This window comes from Acartia tonsa, chromosome 9 (assembly GCF_053477335.1).
Source record: "Acartia tonsa isolate MP-2025a chromosome 9, ASM5347733v1, whole genome shotgun sequence".
In the NCBI taxonomy this organism is placed as follows: Eukaryota; Metazoa; Arthropoda; class Copepoda; order Calanoida; family Acartiidae; genus Acartia; species Acartia tonsa.
Window position 1 is genome coordinate 20,654,521 of NC_137268.1, and position 17,600 is coordinate 20,672,120.

At 32.7% G+C, this 17,600-nt stretch overlaps 3 protein-coding genes across 3 annotated transcripts in view; all 3 read right to left on the reverse strand.

Moving 5' to 3' along the window:
* The window catches only part of LOC145327427 (uncharacterized), a 24,594-nt gene extending 20,313 nt beyond the window's left edge, over positions 1-4,281 (reverse strand). Inside the window, exons 1-4 of the mRNA XM_080170979.1 lie at positions 4,195-4,281; positions 3,844-3,959; positions 3,223-3,272; positions 3,007-3,068 (exon numbers count right to left, since the gene is read on the reverse strand). Of these exons, the coding sequence (XP_080027105.1) occupies positions 3,007-3,068; positions 3,223-3,272; positions 3,844-3,956 (225 nt within the window). The 5' untranslated portion in view covers positions 3,957-3,959; positions 4,195-4,281. The remainder of the gene's footprint in view (positions 1-3,006; positions 3,069-3,222; positions 3,273-3,843; positions 3,960-4,194) is intronic.
* LOC145327428 (uncharacterized) lies at positions 4,186-10,590 on the reverse strand. Its single transcript, XM_080170980.1, has 8 exons — positions 10,555-10,590; positions 8,613-8,667; positions 8,086-8,179; positions 7,315-7,411; positions 6,357-6,433; positions 5,715-5,780; positions 4,815-4,911; positions 4,186-4,272 (listed from the first exon to the last, which is right to left on the reverse strand). The coding sequence occupies exons 1-8, from the start codon at positions 10,588-10,590 to the stop codon at positions 4,186-4,188; spliced, it is 609 nt and encodes a 202-aa protein (XP_080027106.1).
* Positions 10,591-11,014: 424 nt separating this feature from the next.
* Positions 11,015-16,821, reverse strand: LOC145327429 (uncharacterized). The gene is made up of 5 exons (XM_080170981.1): positions 16,734-16,821; positions 15,852-15,913; positions 15,098-15,148; positions 11,508-11,607; positions 11,015-11,088 (listed from the first exon to the last, which is right to left on the reverse strand). Exons 1-5 carry the CDS (start codon positions 16,819-16,821, stop codon positions 11,015-11,017), a joined length of 375 nt encoding a protein of 124 aa, XP_080027107.1.
* Positions 16,822-17,600: the final 779 nt, after the last annotated feature.

A 17,600-nucleotide genomic window follows, 5' to 3' on the forward strand; every position in this document is an offset into this window, starting at 1 on the left:
CCCCCCCCCGCAACATAGATTACCCTTGAAAAAATTAATATGCTAAAGGCAAGTATGATAAAATAATAGAAGCATATTTTGACTACTATTTAGTTAATGAATTTCATATTTCCCCCTTCAAAGTTTAATACATTATTATACAGCTGTTATAAAAAAAGGTATAAACAAGAATAATAAAAGAATAGTTATTTATCGCATCGTATTATAAACAGCTTTCCGCAGATATAGAATGTACAATTATAAGATTAAACCCAGTTTTTTTTAGCCCCGAGGTTCCGGTTGCACGGGATAAAAATCTGGTTTTAATCTTATGATTGTACATATTTATATTCGTAGAAAGCTGGATATAATACGATGCTAGACATAGTATTTTCGTATGGATGAGAACCGGTTCCTATCCCCCGGATTCGAATGGATACGAGAAAAAAATTAAAAATCTAACATTATGATGCCTATTTTATATATTTAAGTTTAGTTTATTTGATAGCTAAACAATTTTTCTAAAATATTCTTTAAAAACATCTATAAAAAAAACAACATAGATTAAAGTGCAATACAGTTATCTAAATATTTTCATTGGCGACATATAAAAATTGGCACAAAATAATGGCGGCAGATTTCGCCAAAATCTCTCTCTCCTCAAAAAAGGATCTGTTTTAGTAAACCTAGCAATATTGAGATTTTAGATAACTTAATTGACAGATATCAATATCATTCTCAGTTTTAGCCAGCATTCTTATTTTTAGGGTTCAGCAAATTTTTCAGAGTGAAGGATATAAAGGGATAATACAATGGCCGATAAATTGATGTAAATCCCCAACTATGATAAACAGAATTATCCCTTAGCAAAGAAATTAGTTGGGTTGAGTTTGGGGAGAATTTCAGTGTAGATTTGTTATGATATTGACAATAGTAAGGATGGGTAGAGAAAATGCCTTGCACCATTATTTGACCCCATCCCCCCCTATCCCAAAATAATTCATAAATTTATTAAGTCCCTACGTACCTAATGGAACTTTTAAAAAATGCAAAGTAGTTCGAAAATTTTATACTGGATGAAAGCTACTATTAAACTAACTTTTAAATATTATAAATGTATTTTTTAAACTTCCATAACTTTGAAATTAAAAAAATTATATTTCTTTATTTCTTAGCTAAGATCATAATAACAGCTCTAACAAAAAAAGGTTTTTCGTATGCTGATAATCTTTTTAAAGATAAAATTTTTGGAGGGAGTTTAATTTTTTTTTAAATTTACTGTAAATTTTTTACAGATGTAATCCTGATAAAAAATACCAATTGCCAAAAAAAATTCTTAATTACCTATGTATGATTTTCGCTACTACTGATATAATTTAGCTTTGATATGCCATATAGAATATCAATTTCAATAATTTTCGTTTTTCAAATCAGCAATAATATTTCTATTTTATTAAAGTTTACATAACTTTCAGACAAACGTCCTAGGGGGACAACTTTGACACGTATATTCATTTTTTTCTTATGTGGATATTATTAACCTTGTTATTATTATACTGTAATTAATTAATCATGATTAATATACCGCTTGTTTGTGATTATTTATGTCATGTATATATGTATGTCTATTTTACTATGTGTGTCATAAAATAAATATTTCATTTCATTTCAACTCTTAAGTAAAATACTCTAGGACTAAAACCAGTAGATTTTGTTTTTATAGTTCAAAGATTTTTTTTCTTCGTTTCAGAATTAATTCGCCACCCCAAGACGAGTTTGACAAGTTAGATAGAACCCAAGTTGTGAAATAGTGTTTTAAAAAATCTAAAACGTCCAAGCCTTTGATTTGTTTTGGTGGGCGGAGGTAGGTATTAAACTGTGTCTGATGGGGTGAGTGGGATGGGAAACGACGTTACATCCTTAAAATATTTTTTTTTAGGGGGGGGCGGGCTACTATTTGATGTGAATAGTCAAAAATAAAATAAAAATTCTGAAAGTAAGTTGTGTTCTGGTAGGATTCTTTACTGGTCCATGTTATTTTTTATTTGAACCATAAGAAAATTCTAAAGCTAATTACTATTCTATCAGTACTAATTTTTTTCATATTTCAATCAGCAGATCTAGAATTAAATAGAAATATATATCAAAATAGGCACGTATTCTGTTTATGTTTTATGACAATTTGTCAGTGTTTCTGTAACAATTTGGCTTTTTTTATGGATATGGGATAGGATTGTCAGACCTAAGCCCTATGATTGCGGTGTAAAGCGTCCATTTGCCTATCAGACAACCAACGACCTTTGTCTGAGAAGTCCTAACTGTGAATGTTAATGAGTTGCACCTGTTTTTAGGCCAAGGAATTCCCCCTACTCTAGCTATTTATGTCACACACCTGACATAGAAGCATTAGGAACCATTTTCAACGTCTGTAGTTATGACGCAGTGTTGGACCGAGATTCGAACCTATCACCTTCCCAACGACGAGCGGATGCGCTACGTGCTATGCCACGGTCGCGGGTCCAAAATTCAGTAAATTCATAACATTGGCCCCTATGTCCAGGGACGTCTTAGCTTATTATTTTGGAAGGAAAACAAAATTGCAATAGGAGGGTAATTACTTTTGTGTGAAAATGTCAATATTTTACCTTGACACAAACAATTATATAATGTTTACTATCCCACAGCAACAACTACTTGAAAATAATTGTGTTTAAAACTTTTTCTATCTAATTCAATTACTAGCAAAAGATCTAGAGTATAGATGTATATAAAGATAACTAGCCCCCCCCCCCTCTTTTCCTATGTCCTTTTTCGTCATCTAGCAAATTGTTTTCTTCTACTTGGCTGTATTGATATTTTAGACATTATTGGTTGGTCTTCAATGACCCAAATGTGAGTCGGCACAAGGTCATTGGGATGGGGATATACAGTAATTTCATCACTTCCCCCTTTAATGTTTTACTCTAATACCAGCTTTATGGATGGAAAATTGATCATTAAAGAGCTGCTACGCTTGCTATACCATACCTCATTGTACAAGAATATTTCATTTTCAACATAGAGCCTGTCATATTGAAGGAAACATCGTGCTGAAATAAGATATCAAAATTATTTTTTTTTTAAATTGATTTCTAATTAAGCCTTTTTGTGAAATGGGCGAAATTTTCCAGGGGGTTTTCAACTAATTTCTACTGTTATTTGTTATCAAAAATATCTTATATTTCTAAATAGATTTTAATTTACCTGAAGGTTCGGCTGTTCTTAGGTCTCGAGCAAACTTTATTAATTCCTCCCTTAAATCAAAAAAATATAACAGTAAAGAAAGGTCATAGGAGTTAGATTTTCAGTATGGCTTCAAAACCGATTAATATCCGCTGGATTGGAACCGGTTCTCAGCAACACTGAAAAATCATGTATAGCATCGCATTTCAGATAATTTTCTACGATTATTGAAATAAAAAAAAAACATAAAATTAATAGCAGTTTTGTTGGACCGGCCCTATGGGCCAACAGTGCTAACAGAACATGTTTTAATTTTTTAATTTTTTATTTGAGTACCCGTGGAAAGCTGTCTATAATAGGATGCGATGGATCACTATCATTGAATAAAACTTGCTTTGAATTTAGTGGGAGATTAGTCCATATTTCATTGATCCTTTATGAATATCTATAATTAATAACAGTTTGACATTAAAATAGCATTTGATATACAATAAAAGGAAGAAACAATTCCATAAATACACATATTATATCTAGATTGTCCAAAAAGGGACTTTTTGCATACTGTTGTATACATTTTCTTATATATGAGATACGGGCGAAAATCTGCAAAGTTTCAAATCAATAGAACGATTGTAACAATACCTGTGTTTTCTAACTTTTCTGGAAAAGTCTTCTGTAACATACATGTTCGTGGATTTTTGCAGCAGATAATTTTTCCGTAAAACTTCCTCTTTGTCCTTCCAAAGTTGGAACATTACCTTAATTATACAATATTAGCGGCTGCGCTACCAAAGGCCTCTAGGAGTACTTGAGTTGGTGGGGGTTAATTTACCCCCCCCCCCCTCTATTAACCATTTTAGTTCTTAGAAGAAAAAGTAAAATTGAAGGATAATTCTTTTTCAGGGGGATTGTGGTACCCTTCCTAAAAATAGCTATATACATGCCCAGGACCCTTGAGAAGCTACTCTATAAAGGACTATGTAGCTAACAAACCTGTATGGGTTTGAATCCTCTAAAACTTGGTCCGTTCCAAAGTCGTGTCACTTTTATCAACGGTATATCACGGGACACCTACAAATATAAGTAAAAAAAGATATTAAACTTAATTCGATATACAAAAATTCGTATATCGTTGGATTTAAAATAATTTTTACTTTAAATTTTAGATTTTAAAAATCATTCTTATTAATTTAGCATTTTAAATGTAGTTTCTAAGGATGTCATAATTTTGGGTTTGTAAAATTTTTTTGTTTTTATATATAATATTCATAATATGTTAAATAAATAGTTATTTTTAATTCATCAGGTCTATTGATAGATTAATAGACAGACAGATAGATAGATATTTATATGTTTGATAGTTATTTCTAATTCATCTGGATCTATTGGTATATAGACAGACAGACATACATTTAGAAAGATAGATAGATAGATTTATTGATAATACCTGCATATAAATATTCATAATATTTTTGATAGTTATTTCTAATTCATCTGGATCTATAGAAATACAGACAGACAGACAAACAGACGGGCAGATAGACAGATAGACAGACAGACGGACAGATAGATGGATGGATAGATAGACAGATAGATAGATTTATTGATAATACCTGCATATAAATATTCATAATATGTTTAATAGTCCTTTCTAATTCATCTGGATCAGCTTCTTCGCCTTTTACTCCATAGAATACAAGATTATTTTTCCTAAAAAAAACATGGAATTTTGTTAAAGGAAGCCTGCAAGAAATACACCACTCTAACAACTGAAAGACTGCTACAGTAAGAATAGTACCCTAAAATGTTCATCTACTTAAAATATCATTTTCAACTGCCTATAACTTTTTTGTTCTTGAAGCTGAAAGCTTCAAATTTGGCATATTGGGTCTGCTTGTGGCAGTCTTTCAGCAGCTAGAGCAGTGGATTTCTTACAGGCTTTCTTTAAGGATACCTCTAGAGGCTGGACACAACACAATGTCTTGATATAGTTTTGCGAACCCGATCAATATCTTTATTTGAAATCTTATAAACAACTTTAATTGCATTACCTTTGTCTTTATATTATATTTAAATTCAATAATTTACACCTAAATTTTCATACTACTCTTACTATGAATGTCATTCACCTGACATGACGTCATCGTATACAAGATCCATTAAAATCACACATGAAAAAAAAGTAGGATGTCTGTTTAATTGTGCGATGTACAAGATCTAACAAACTGCTAAAACCATTACAGGAAAAACTTTCCACATGTTTTGGTAAGGCTTTTATCTATTATGAAATGTACTCCATGCCTTACATCCCCCCCAAACAAAAAAAGTTATAAAATCCTATTAAAACTTTTGTTTGCTGATTTTAAACATCTATGTAGCCACTGAACCGAATTTGGGGGAGTTTCGCATATTTGGCTCCGGAGATGGTTTAAGGCTATTCGTCTATCCACTATCTCTCTCCTTTGATAGCTTAGTCCCATATGATAATAATAAGATTTAAAATTATATTTTACCTGTTTTTATCAATTTCAAATAGTCTATCCTGCATATCGTCATACATGTGGTCGATCTCATCCATTCTAAATACATTCATTTGACGGATTGTATTTTCCGCAGATATTAAAACAAAATACATTAACAAACAAATATGACATTAAAACCAGTTTGAAAAATCCATAATAACGTAACTGGTTTTAATACCATGCTTTTTTATTTTAGTCTTCATGGTAAATTGTCTGCAAAACTATGCTATACATGATTTTTCAGTATAGCTGAGAACTGTTACTAATTCTGCGTATATTAATCGGTTTCGAAGCCACACTGGAAAATCTAATAAATTATTCATTTAAAAAAAGAAACCTATGACTATAAAAAGCTATAAAAACTTTTCTTTAAAAAATATTTTATATTTTAAAAATAAAACTTCAAATTTTGAAGTAAAGTTTACACAAATTATTTGAATATCTTTTTGAATCTGATATTTACAGAAAAGGAGGGAATATCGTTCTGTTAATTATTATAGTACCCAAAGTTTTAAAATCATCATCTCATTTGCTGGCTTAAAGCTTTGGGTACTTTAGATTTATTTTATATTATACTAGAAAAAAGTTTTTATACTTTTAGAATCTTTGGTAAAATTATAAAAATGTTTTTACCGCTCAGAGCAATTAACCATCATTTTAGAAACTCTGCCAACTTCTGTATTGATCAACCCTTCCAAATATGATACAACCTAGATAATATATAATGAACGTTTTATAGATGGATGGATGGATGGTTGGATATATAAATTGATTAATGGATGGATAAATGGATGGATGGATGGATAGATGGATGGATGGATGAATGGATGAATGGATGGATGGATGGATGGATGGATGGATGGATGGATGGATGGATGGATGGATGGATGGATGGATGGATGGATGGATGGATGGATGGATGGATGGATGGATGGATGGATGGATGGATGGATGGATGGATGGATGGATGGATGGATGGATGGATGGATGGATGGATGGATGGATGGATGGATGGATGGATGGATGGATGGATGGATGGATGGATGGATGGATGGATGGATGGATGGATGGATGGATGGATGGATGGATGGATGGATGGATGGATGGATGGATGGATGGATGGATGGATGGATGGATGGATGGATTAATGGATGGATGGATGCGTGGATGGATGGATAAATAGATGGAAAGATGGATGAACGCGTAAATGAATGAATGGATGGATGCATGCATGGATGCATGGATGCATGAACAAATAGATGAATAAATAGATGAATGGATGGATGGATGGATGGATGGATAAATGGATGGATGGATGGATGGATGGATGGATGGATGGATGGATGGATGGATGGATAGATGGATGGATGGATGGATGCGTTGATGGATGAATAGATGGATGAATGCGTAAATGAATGGATGGATGGATGGATGAATGGATGGATGGATTGATGAGTGGATGGATGGATAGATGGATGAATGCGTGGATGAATGAATGGATGGATGCATGCATGGATACATGAACGGATAGATGGATAAATAGATGAATGGATGGATATATGAATAGATGTATAAAACAGTGCATGTTTACCTGACTTTGATCATTTGTAGTTTGTTGCTTTTGAAGATTTAGATCCTCCTGTAACTTATGGGTTGATTGATTTAATTCCGAAGATAACATTGTACATCTAAATAAAAAAAAATGCATATATGAATATCGTATTGTGTGACAAACGAACATAAACTAATTAAAGTAACGACAATTTAAGCAACAGAATGATTAATTATCTCATCGTATTATGTACAGGATATTAAAATAAAAAACCAGTTTTGTTGGACACGACGAGGGGCTAAAGGCCCAGGCTAACAAAACTGGTATTAATCTTTTGATTTTTATTCTAAAATTCGTGGAAATTTTTCAGTGTGGCTGAGAACCGGTTCTAATCCAGCGGATGTAAATGATATAATTCTAACATACTCACATATACTTTAAAACATATAGAGATGGTTTGCTTAGGCTTAATTGTACTAAGAATAACTATTTCAAGTATCATGTACTTGACACCAAGGACGTTAAGAGGGGCAGGGGTGGGGATCGATAGACAATTCCGAAATATTTTTAAAAGGGAATCGAGCCTATGACCCCCCCCCCCCCCCCCACACACACACACACTAAAAAATGTTGTGCATGGTTCAAAGCTTATAATTTTAACAAATCATGCGAAGTTTGAAATTTATTTTTCGGGGGCGGATGGAGTGTTAAAAAATTTATCAAACTAAAGTTAATGATCTGAGCTATCCGTTATAAACATACGGACTGACACACCATAATTGTAAAAAAGCATTAGTCTACTAAAAATACCTTGCTTCTAATTTCCGTTGAATATTTCCGATCTCCCGCCGCTTTTCCGTAATTGAAACATCTAGCTCTCGTACTTTGTCCTCCAACTGTTCTCCTACAGAAAAGTTTGTTTAAGGAAAAGCTACGCTTTAAAAATCACGAAAGACGTCGACGTTAAGTAAGAAAAAGATTTTGGTTTACAAGTTTACAATGTATATCTCTCCCCGCTAAGCATTAACTTTCGTACATATCCATATCAACAAATAAATTTTTCTGTGACTAAAATTTTGTTTATTTGTATTTCCTATTAGATTAATTAGTAAGTTCGTCTGAAGCTAAAGATCTGAGAAAATGCTGTCCGAATCAGTTGTACTTTTTTGGGGGAAATTGTGTAGTTTTAGACTATTATACTGATTTCCACGTCATTCCACAGAGGCTAGGGGTGAAGCAACTAGTAACATATATGCTATAAGAATTTCCATATAATTACGTTGTTTATATAGTTTACTTTTTTCATTTAGATTTAATTAATTGTAATTGACAATTACCTAAATCTGATAGGTTACTTTGTAGTGACGACTGTTGTGTTTCCAAAGCTCCAATCTAAAAATACAAAAATCTTATACTGTCCGTTTTACGAATTTTTTTCTTAATAAGCTTAATACTAAATAAGCCATCGTTTTTTTTTTATTCGGGTTACTTGCAAAGTAAAACCAATAAATAAATATGAATGCCTTTTCAAATCTATTCATTCAAAAAAATGCAATATTAAAAACATGCACACATTTTATACAATAAGTTAAATATTTGTAATTAATGCTAAACCAGCAAAAATATTTAGGCAAAAATTATCGTGTGGCAAAATCTAATATGACTTTTTTATATTTCAAAATATTCATGAAGGCAAAATTTTTTAATAAAAAAATGAAAAAAATAGAGTGGCAATATATGAATTGTTTCATCAGGCGGTTTCCTTAAAATCACATTTGGAACAAAAGCAAAAATAAAAAATACTTATTTCAATACTTAATTAGGTTATGTAAAGTTTTGGTTATAAGAGCCCCACAAGTATGGTAACCAGAAGGAAAGGACCCACAGGGTTAACCCCCAGAATTAGGTCTTAGAGAAAGCACTTTTGATCATTATATGATGAGCTATCGCTCGATCATTTAATACCTTGGGATGTTAATGTTTAGTTTTGCTAAATTTTGTTTTAGTAGGTTTATTATTTTCTTTATTAATAACCATTACAGAATGTTATAGTTGAATTTAATAACCATTGTAATCACTCTAGAAAATATCTTTGATTAAATCGTCATCACTGGATTTTGCTGCTTTAATCAATAAAAGTATATAGAAAAGCAAAATGTAAAAATTGCAAATAAAGCATAATAAAATAAATGATTTTTAAAAGCGAAGCTTTTCTATAATTAGGGTCGGTCCGTCCGTACGTCCGTCCGTCCGTCCGAGATAGATAGCTTTTATTCGTTAATTTAGGCATGTTAGAATTTTCCTATCGATTTAAAACTTTGCATGATGATTCCTGTAGTAGTTGGGTACGATTTAGAAAGCGTAGCAACTCTATAATCAGTACCAGAATGTCCGTACGTCCATTTTAAACATGTTAATTTTTCTAATTTTTAAACAACAAATTTTCAAGTGTTTTAATTATCTGTTTGATCTGATTTTTAGTATATTGATTCCTGGGACAACAAAGAACAATATTATAAGCGAAGCAACTCTATAATCAAGTCCAAAAATGTAAGTATGTCCATAAACATTATCCTGTTTTTAAGCAGTTTTTCAACAAATTTACCTACAATTTTGATTCGACATTTATACATTTATGTTCCGATTTTTCAGTTCAGATACTATACAAGTGTTAATGTCCGTTTGTCCTACCGTTTCAGTGCTTCGCTTTTATGGATGTTGTCATCCTTGTTTTCAATGCTTTTCAATATTTATAAATTAAGCATATAGGAAAATTCTATTAAAACATTCATCAGATCTTTACATTATTCTTATAAAGTATATGGCATTATATAAAAGCAACTATAGTTGATATATTAAAGTAAAAGAATAGAGGGGGCATAATCCATGATATAATTCTTGCTACAGGGCGTTGAACCTGTAATAAATTTAGGTGTCTAATCAACCCTCCAATTAAAATGATGTTGCCCTAACTAAAGTTTCTTATCGAGCAGAGAACTTCTATCTTAATATTTTGAAAAAGAGAAACCTAAGAGGGGGGGGGGGACCTTTTCCGTGTATTATTTAGTACCTTTGGCTATGTTAGGTTAGGTCATATTGGGAACAGGGTAGCCCAGAAGGGTTAGATCACCGTAGGTAAAGGCTCCTCAATGGTTAGGCGCTTTAAAGGAAAGTGCCAAAATAACGCTTTTACGATGGTTCATTTTCTCCATTATCTGTAGTTGCCTAATATTTGCTAGATTTTTTTCTTAAGATATTACTTTTAAAAAAATGTTTTACCTTTCCAGAGTAGTCTTGCATAAGTGTCTGTAACATATTAATCATAAAGTTATATTATATCATTCTATGTTTAGTAGCGCAATTACTCTATAGCTGAGGTTTATAATTATGTCCATCTGTCCAACCTGATCATAGCAGCTTTTGTAATATCAAAAATCTTATCTAACCAAATGTTTCATTGCTTATGTTTTTAACGATTATGTCTGATGCGTGACCTTAAATCTGAGAGTATTCTCAGTATGGCTTCAAAACCGCTGGATTAGAACCAGTTCTCAGCTATACTGAAAAATCATGTAATGCATTGTATCAGGCAATTTTCCACGTGTATTAAAATAAAAATAAAACTAATTTTCTTCATCCTTCAGTCCTTCGAGGCTTACAAAACTGGTTTTAATTGAATATTTTTTTAATATCCGCGGAAAGAAAACGCTCAATCAATAACAAAAGTTAATAAATAAATTTATGATTCCTTGTTAAGTTCAGACAATTTTCCAACTTCCAATTTAACTCGCGCCATTTCTGTCCCAGACTTATCTAAAATTAGACGTTTTAAAATTTTTCATAGTTTTAGGTACGCTAAGAATTGAAGAACGAATTGTAATTTAAAGTGCTGGGTTGTCTTTTTTAATTAATGTTACTTAAAAATACATAATAGCTGATTTATCTTCTTTTTTAGCAGTTTGAAATTTATAAAGTGTTTGATAAAATTCAAATTTTATGTCAACATTACTTGATTCATTTGGCTTTTTAAAAGAATAGCTTTTCTATAATTAGGGCCAGTCCGTCCGTACACCCTTTTGTCCAACCGTAAAGGTACAATATTATAAGCAAAGCATCTCTATAATCAAGTCCTAAAAATGTAAGTATGTCCTAATGCTCGTTTGTCCTTCCATTTCGCTTTTATGGATGTTGTCATTGTCATCCATGTTTTTTAATCCTGTATTTTTTCTTACCTATTATACTTTTGAAGTTTTGAACGGAGGCATCGAATTCAGATTTAGACTTGTTTGCAAAAGATTTGTGCATGTTGGATTCCTCTGTCAGTCGTAGAGTCTAGAACAAGGATAATATTAACCAAAAGATTTGTGCATGTTGGATTCCTCTGTCAGCCGTAGAGTCTAGAACAAGGATAATATCAACCAAAAGATTTGTGCATGTTGGATTCTTCTTTCAGCCTTAGAGTCTAGAACAAGGATAATATTAACCAAAATTTTTGTGAATGTTGGATTCCTCTGTCAGCCGGAGAATCTAGAACAAGGAGAATTATGACCAGAATTGGCGACGACCATCTACATGATGAATGTAAAATGATGACAATTAAGGACCATTGCAACATGCATTCCAAGCAATTCCATCTAGCCACCGCACAAGATGACTATCCAACTAGTAAAGCTGCGGCAACTAATCCTTCTCGCCTTATAAGAAACACTTTGGTCTTTGGAATTTGGAGAAGAAATCAATAATCTGATTCCTCCTGATGGCCTCGGCAATACTGTCTCATAAAACAGATCCACAGTAACTCTGTCTCCACTTCTATTGCTAACCTTGAGAACAAAGGAGTTCTTGACGAAAAAGCTCCACCTGTGGACAAATCCGAAAAAAACAACTTCTCAATAGAGCCAGAACACTACTAGCCTGCTATAGGTCTGACTTCAGTAATGATCTGAATAACTATATGGCCAGAATTCGGGAGGACCCAACTCTCGACTTTTGTCCAAAATGCAACCAACCTAATCACAATACTGACCACCTAATCTAACCACCAGAGACTTATGGCTGAAACCGGTAGAAGCAGTCAGATTTCTTGGACTTCTTGATGAAAATCAAGATGAAGATGAAAATGGATGAGAGCTGGGTTGTGGCTACTACAACAAAAACAACCAGAATTGGCGCTTCCGCACAAAGTAATCACTTGAGCACTTTTAATATAAATAGAAAATAAGGGGAGGGGAGGAGTTTATTGCAGGAATAAGGTATAACCAACAAGCGAAACAAATCTAAAACAATATTTTGGGGGCAGATGTAAAGGTCGTCAATGTGTTGCCCCAAACGACAGCTGAAATTGCGTTTAGGTTTCGTGATTTTTTTTCGAATCAAATTCGTTGTTGGTAAAAGCTGAGTTTATTTTTAGTTTATGTAATTACTTTGGGTCGGGTTAGGTTATGTTATATTGGGTACTGGGTAGCTCCACAGGGTAAAGATCACCGTAATTATTAGCCCACTGAAAAGCCTAGGCATAAAAAACCTGTATAACCAAAAGTAGTGAATCGTACATAAAAAAGCTAAACATTCGGTTTTTGCCGTATTGAGGCAAAAAAAACTGGATAATTTCAACATACACATAAAACTTTTGTTATAGGAAAGTTTTGTTTCTACAATTATAGAGGATAGAAAAAGAAATGATTCATGTGAATAAAATCACGTGAATCATGGATGATGTCATCCTTGTTGTTAATATTTTATCAATGAAAACTTTTACAAACTTCAACCTAGTAGAGTATTATAGGATAAAAGGATAAATAGATGCACCTGAATATGGGATAAGCTTGCGTGTCTATCTGTCTGTCTTAAGCCGGGCTGTCTGTCTGTTTGTATGTAATGTTTTTATGTTCAGCTGAGATTAAAGTAAAACTATAGAGGGGGCATGAGCTATGTGTAACACTGCCCGCAATGTGGGGTGTGGGACCCTATCACGATTTGTTATTGGGACTTTGAAATCAGATGATAGCGTCGGAAATATAAAAACAGTCCCTATTAAAAAAGAAGAGAAAGCAATTTGTTAGCATACGAAATGGGTCTCCATGCCTGGGGCCAGGTAGTTTTCAGGATTATACATCTATGTTATGCATTTATTTGCCTGGTGACTAATTTTAGTATTCCTTTATCCCCATTAACAATCCAAATATAAGATTGTGCATTGTTAATATTTTATTTGGGAAATGTATCACTATGAATCAAACATAAAATAAATTCAAATTGGGTAACCCTCTTCTAGTGACGTTTAGATTGTAAAACAAGGACTATAACTTTCAAAATTAGCTGAAATCAAAATCAGTCAAAACCATTTTCTTGTTGTCATTCTATACAATTCTAGCAACCACTAGCAATAAACCCCCGCCCCCTAATTTAGATAGATTAAGAATAAGGGGAGTGGGGTGTTTTTTCACCTATAATTAATCCTAGCAGTGCCCCTAATGCTACGGGGCAACTCAGATTAACCTAACCTCACCTAAAGTAATGAAGAAAAAACAAAAACTACCCCTCCTGCCTTATTTTCACTGTATTTCAAAATAATGAGAGGTATTTTCAGTGCTCGTTTAGGCCCTTCGAGCAAACTGTTAGTGCAACCCATTACCATGCTCAATGAGTTCTCTTGTGCTTGTATCATACAGACGGACAGACCAACTAACCCACACAATATATAGAATAGCCGGCTTCGCTGCTTTAAATTCATGAATTTACTCAATGCATACACTAATATGCATTGTCAATATCGTATTTGGGATATAGAGAAAAGTTATAAATGGATTTGTGTTTCATAAGCAATTTTACACTATGACGATTAGATGAATGTATTTATATAAATAAATTGATATATTATTACTTCGATGTTGCACCAGATTTTCATGCGCTTTAATAAAGTGATGCTTGTAGCTGGCTAAAATTATCCCCAATCACCAATCCCCTCCCCTCAAAGTATGAACGAACTGACAAATAAACGAGGTCTATATTAGTAACCTAAATTGACAACGAATTTTCCTCTGTCAATATATATTATCAAATGGTCGAATGGATTGACAGAACTTTGAAAGGATTGGTTGGCAAGATTGATTCAGAGGTTTATGATAAATTGCTTATTTATAGTACAAAGTAGCTTGATGTCTATCCGTCCGTCCGTATGTCTGTCCCTTAAGATCTCGGTAACCACTGAACCGATTTGATTCTACTCTTCAGGGAATGTATATACTGGTCCTATGGTGGTTTTAAGCTATTTTCTTTTGGGATGGCACACCCCCAACCCCCTAAAAAACATAAAAAATCCCCTCATATTTTTTTTAAAAATGTGGTGGTTGCAGCTGGTGCTGGTGCACCAGATGTACATAATTTTTTAATTTCCTCTCGGGGCTCTCTTGAGGCTAGGGGCGGAGCCGTTAGTCCTTGTAATAAAGTAATAGGATCTGTGAGTGTCTGTCTGTTCTGAAGGATAACACTAAACGTTTGACCGATATGTTATTGTTTAGTCTTTACAATGAATTTAAGTCCATAAAAAGTCTACAAATATTTTAGAGAAGGACAAGTCCATCCTCCCATAAGGAATCAAGCCCTCAAAAATCCCCCCCCCCCTCAAAAAAATCTTTTTCTTTTTAAAACTAAAATGGAATTAGAGCTTTGACATACCCCTCTCTTAGATGCCTGTAGATGCAAGTATTTAAAAATAGATCAAGAAATAGTTAAGTCGAACTGTTACCAATTTGTACTTAGGATATAAATAAAATACTTTTTAAAAAATAGTTAATTCTTATAGTTTGAAATATAATATAACCTGGTTATTAAGAAGTTTGACGTCATTATCGTTCTTTTCTGTATATTTTACCTTAATAAAATTATCATTTTTACAGATTTTTTAAAACACATAAACCTATTGTATGGAGAAAAAAGACATCCATAAGTAGCGAAGCATAAAAAAAATCTTGGATTAGAATACTGATACATTGATGAGATATAAAGAGCATTTGTTAAAATCAAGAATCACGAAACCCTTCACACATATCTAAATATCTTTTAATATTTATATTTTGTAGCATGTCTTACAGACTAAGTAAATAACATACTTGGTATAGGAAATCTATACAAAAAAAGATGAAAAGATCAGCCGTCTATCAGGAATAGCAGCTGAGAAAATCACTTCCTCCATAGCGTTACGGACAGACTGACAGACTGACAGACAGATAAAGTGAATTATAGAGTAGTTTTACTAGTAAAAAACATATATAGATAAACAGAGATATTTGTACTGTAAATAAAGAAAAAAAGATAGAATTAGACATGTACATACTATAGATTACATTGAAATTGTTTTTTTAAAAAGTTAAAAATCAACATGTTAAATTTGGACGTACGGACTTTCTGGTAACGATTATGGAGTTGCTACGCTTTCTAAATTGTACCCAACTATTACAGGAATCACCATGCAAAGTTTAAAATCGATAGGACAATTCTTCTAACATGCCTAAATTAACGAAAAAAGCTATCCTACCCTAATTATAGAAAAGCTTCGATTTTAAAAAGATACTTACATGTTCATTCTTTAATTTTGTAATTTCTGAGGACATAGCGTCTAAAACATGCTTTATACTTCCTGAATTTAAAAAAGGACAATTTAGTCAAATATAGCTATGCTCCTTTTTAGCAAAAAGTTACGAAAATAACATTGAAAATGAGATTCTATTAAAGATATGCATCTGATTTTGACACCTTTAAAGCCAGTTTTTAGTAATACAATTTTTGGGAATAGTCCCTTTCGTGGCAACGCCACTTAAGAGGCGATTCGTCGTATATTTAAAATTAGCTCACATTGGCTAGAAATAGGAGAAAAACTACTGTAAAAAACAAAGAATCGCCTCTTAAGGAGCGTTGCCACGAAACCCCAATTTTTAAACTGAATAAAAATAAATGAGGTAATATTGCCACTACATAAAACATTAAGTTAAACCCATGGCTGAAAATATCGCAGCCACGTTTTCAAAAACATTGAGAAAAAAAATCTTTGAATCGAAAAACATTGAAAAAAAAATCTTTGAATCGAAAAGCATTGAGAAAAAAATCCTCCAATGAAGACATCCTATAATGTTAATGTTAATCTTTTTAGTGCTCCGTGTAAAAATGTTTTTAGTTTTCATTTCCAATTATAAACTCTGCTTTAATTAATTTTCCTGTATGGTTTCAAAACTGATTAATATCCGAAAACTAAAAATCATGTATCGTATCTCTTATATCCAGTTTTCTACGAATATAAAAATGTGCAATCATAATATTAAACCCAGTTTTGTTAGTTTGTTCCTTCGGCATCTCGGGGCTTACAAAAATGGTTTTAATTTTATGATTGCACATTTATATATCCGTGGAAAGCTGTCTATAATACGTTGCGTAGATAACTATTATGAAAATGATTATCCTACCTAGCTGTATCCTATTATACTCCTTCAAAGATAGAAAATCATTTTTCATGTCACCGATTGTTGTCTTTTGGTCCCTTTTTATTTTCATATTTTCAAAATGTTTTATTATTATTTATTTCAAAGTTCAGGAGTGATAAGGCCACCGGAAACTCCCCTAGCCTCATTAGGGCTGACAATAGCTTAAAACTATCCCAAGACTTAAATCTTAAAATATTATGGACTAAAACAATCACAGATGGTATGTGCAGCTTACGTACATAAAGATAATTCAATCAGTTCAGTAGTTATTGAGATCTTAAGCTTCAAACAAACAAAAAAAACCTTACTACTTTATACAATAAACCCTTTACTATTACTATCAGCGGCTACGCCTCTAGTGGTATATAGGTGCCTTTGGGTTGGGAGAAAGTTGAATCCCCCCCCTTTACAATTACAGTTTTTTAAAGAAAAAGTTAAAAACATTTATTTTGCAGGGGGTCATTATTTTCTAGGAGTGGTATTTCTTGGGATGGTGGTGGTACCTTCCCCCAAAATAGTTATAAACCTTCCCAGGACCTATGAGAAGCTACCATGTAAAGGAGAACTATATTAGTTCAATGGTTAGTGAGGTTTTTTGGTGCACAAAGACTCACATAGAACCCGTTACTTTATTATAAAGATCGGATTAAATCATGTTATATTTTATTGTTCTTATAGTTTCAAATGTTTTCAGGGCGAGATATTTTTTTTTTTTGGGGGGGGGGAGGGGTTGTAATCATCATTACCTATTAAGCCCTTTTTAAACTCAAATAGCTTTAATGAACCAAAGGTCCAATGCCAACCTTCCCTGAAATTCATAGACCAATCAATGGGCCACCTCTAAGGTCT

Bases quoted from the DNA above. Each gene is read 5' to 3' on its own strand.
- LOC145327428 (XM_080170980.1), bottom strand. From the start codon at position 10,590: ATGTTACAGACACTTATGCAAGACTACTCTGGAAAG. The intron at 6,434-7,314 runs GTAAACATGCAC...TATATTATCTAG, and splicing joins CTACAAATGATCAAAGTCAG to GTTGTATCATATTTGGAAGG. The intron at 4,912-5,714 runs GTAAAATATAAT...TGTTTTTTTTAG, and splicing joins TTTGAAATTGATAAAAACAG to GAAAAATAATCTTGTATTCT.
- LOC145327429 (XM_080170981.1), bottom strand. From the start codon at position 16,821: ATGAAAATAAAAAGGGACCAAAAGACAACAATCGGTGACATGAAAAAT. The intron at 15,914-16,733 runs GTAGGATAATCA...TTTTAAATTCAG, and splicing joins GTATAATAGGATACAGCTAG to GAAGTATAAAGCATGTTTTA. The intron at 11,089-11,507 runs GTAAGAAAAAAT...GTCTAATTTTAG, and splicing joins AAACTTCAAAAGTATAATAG to ATAAGTCTGGGACAGAAATG.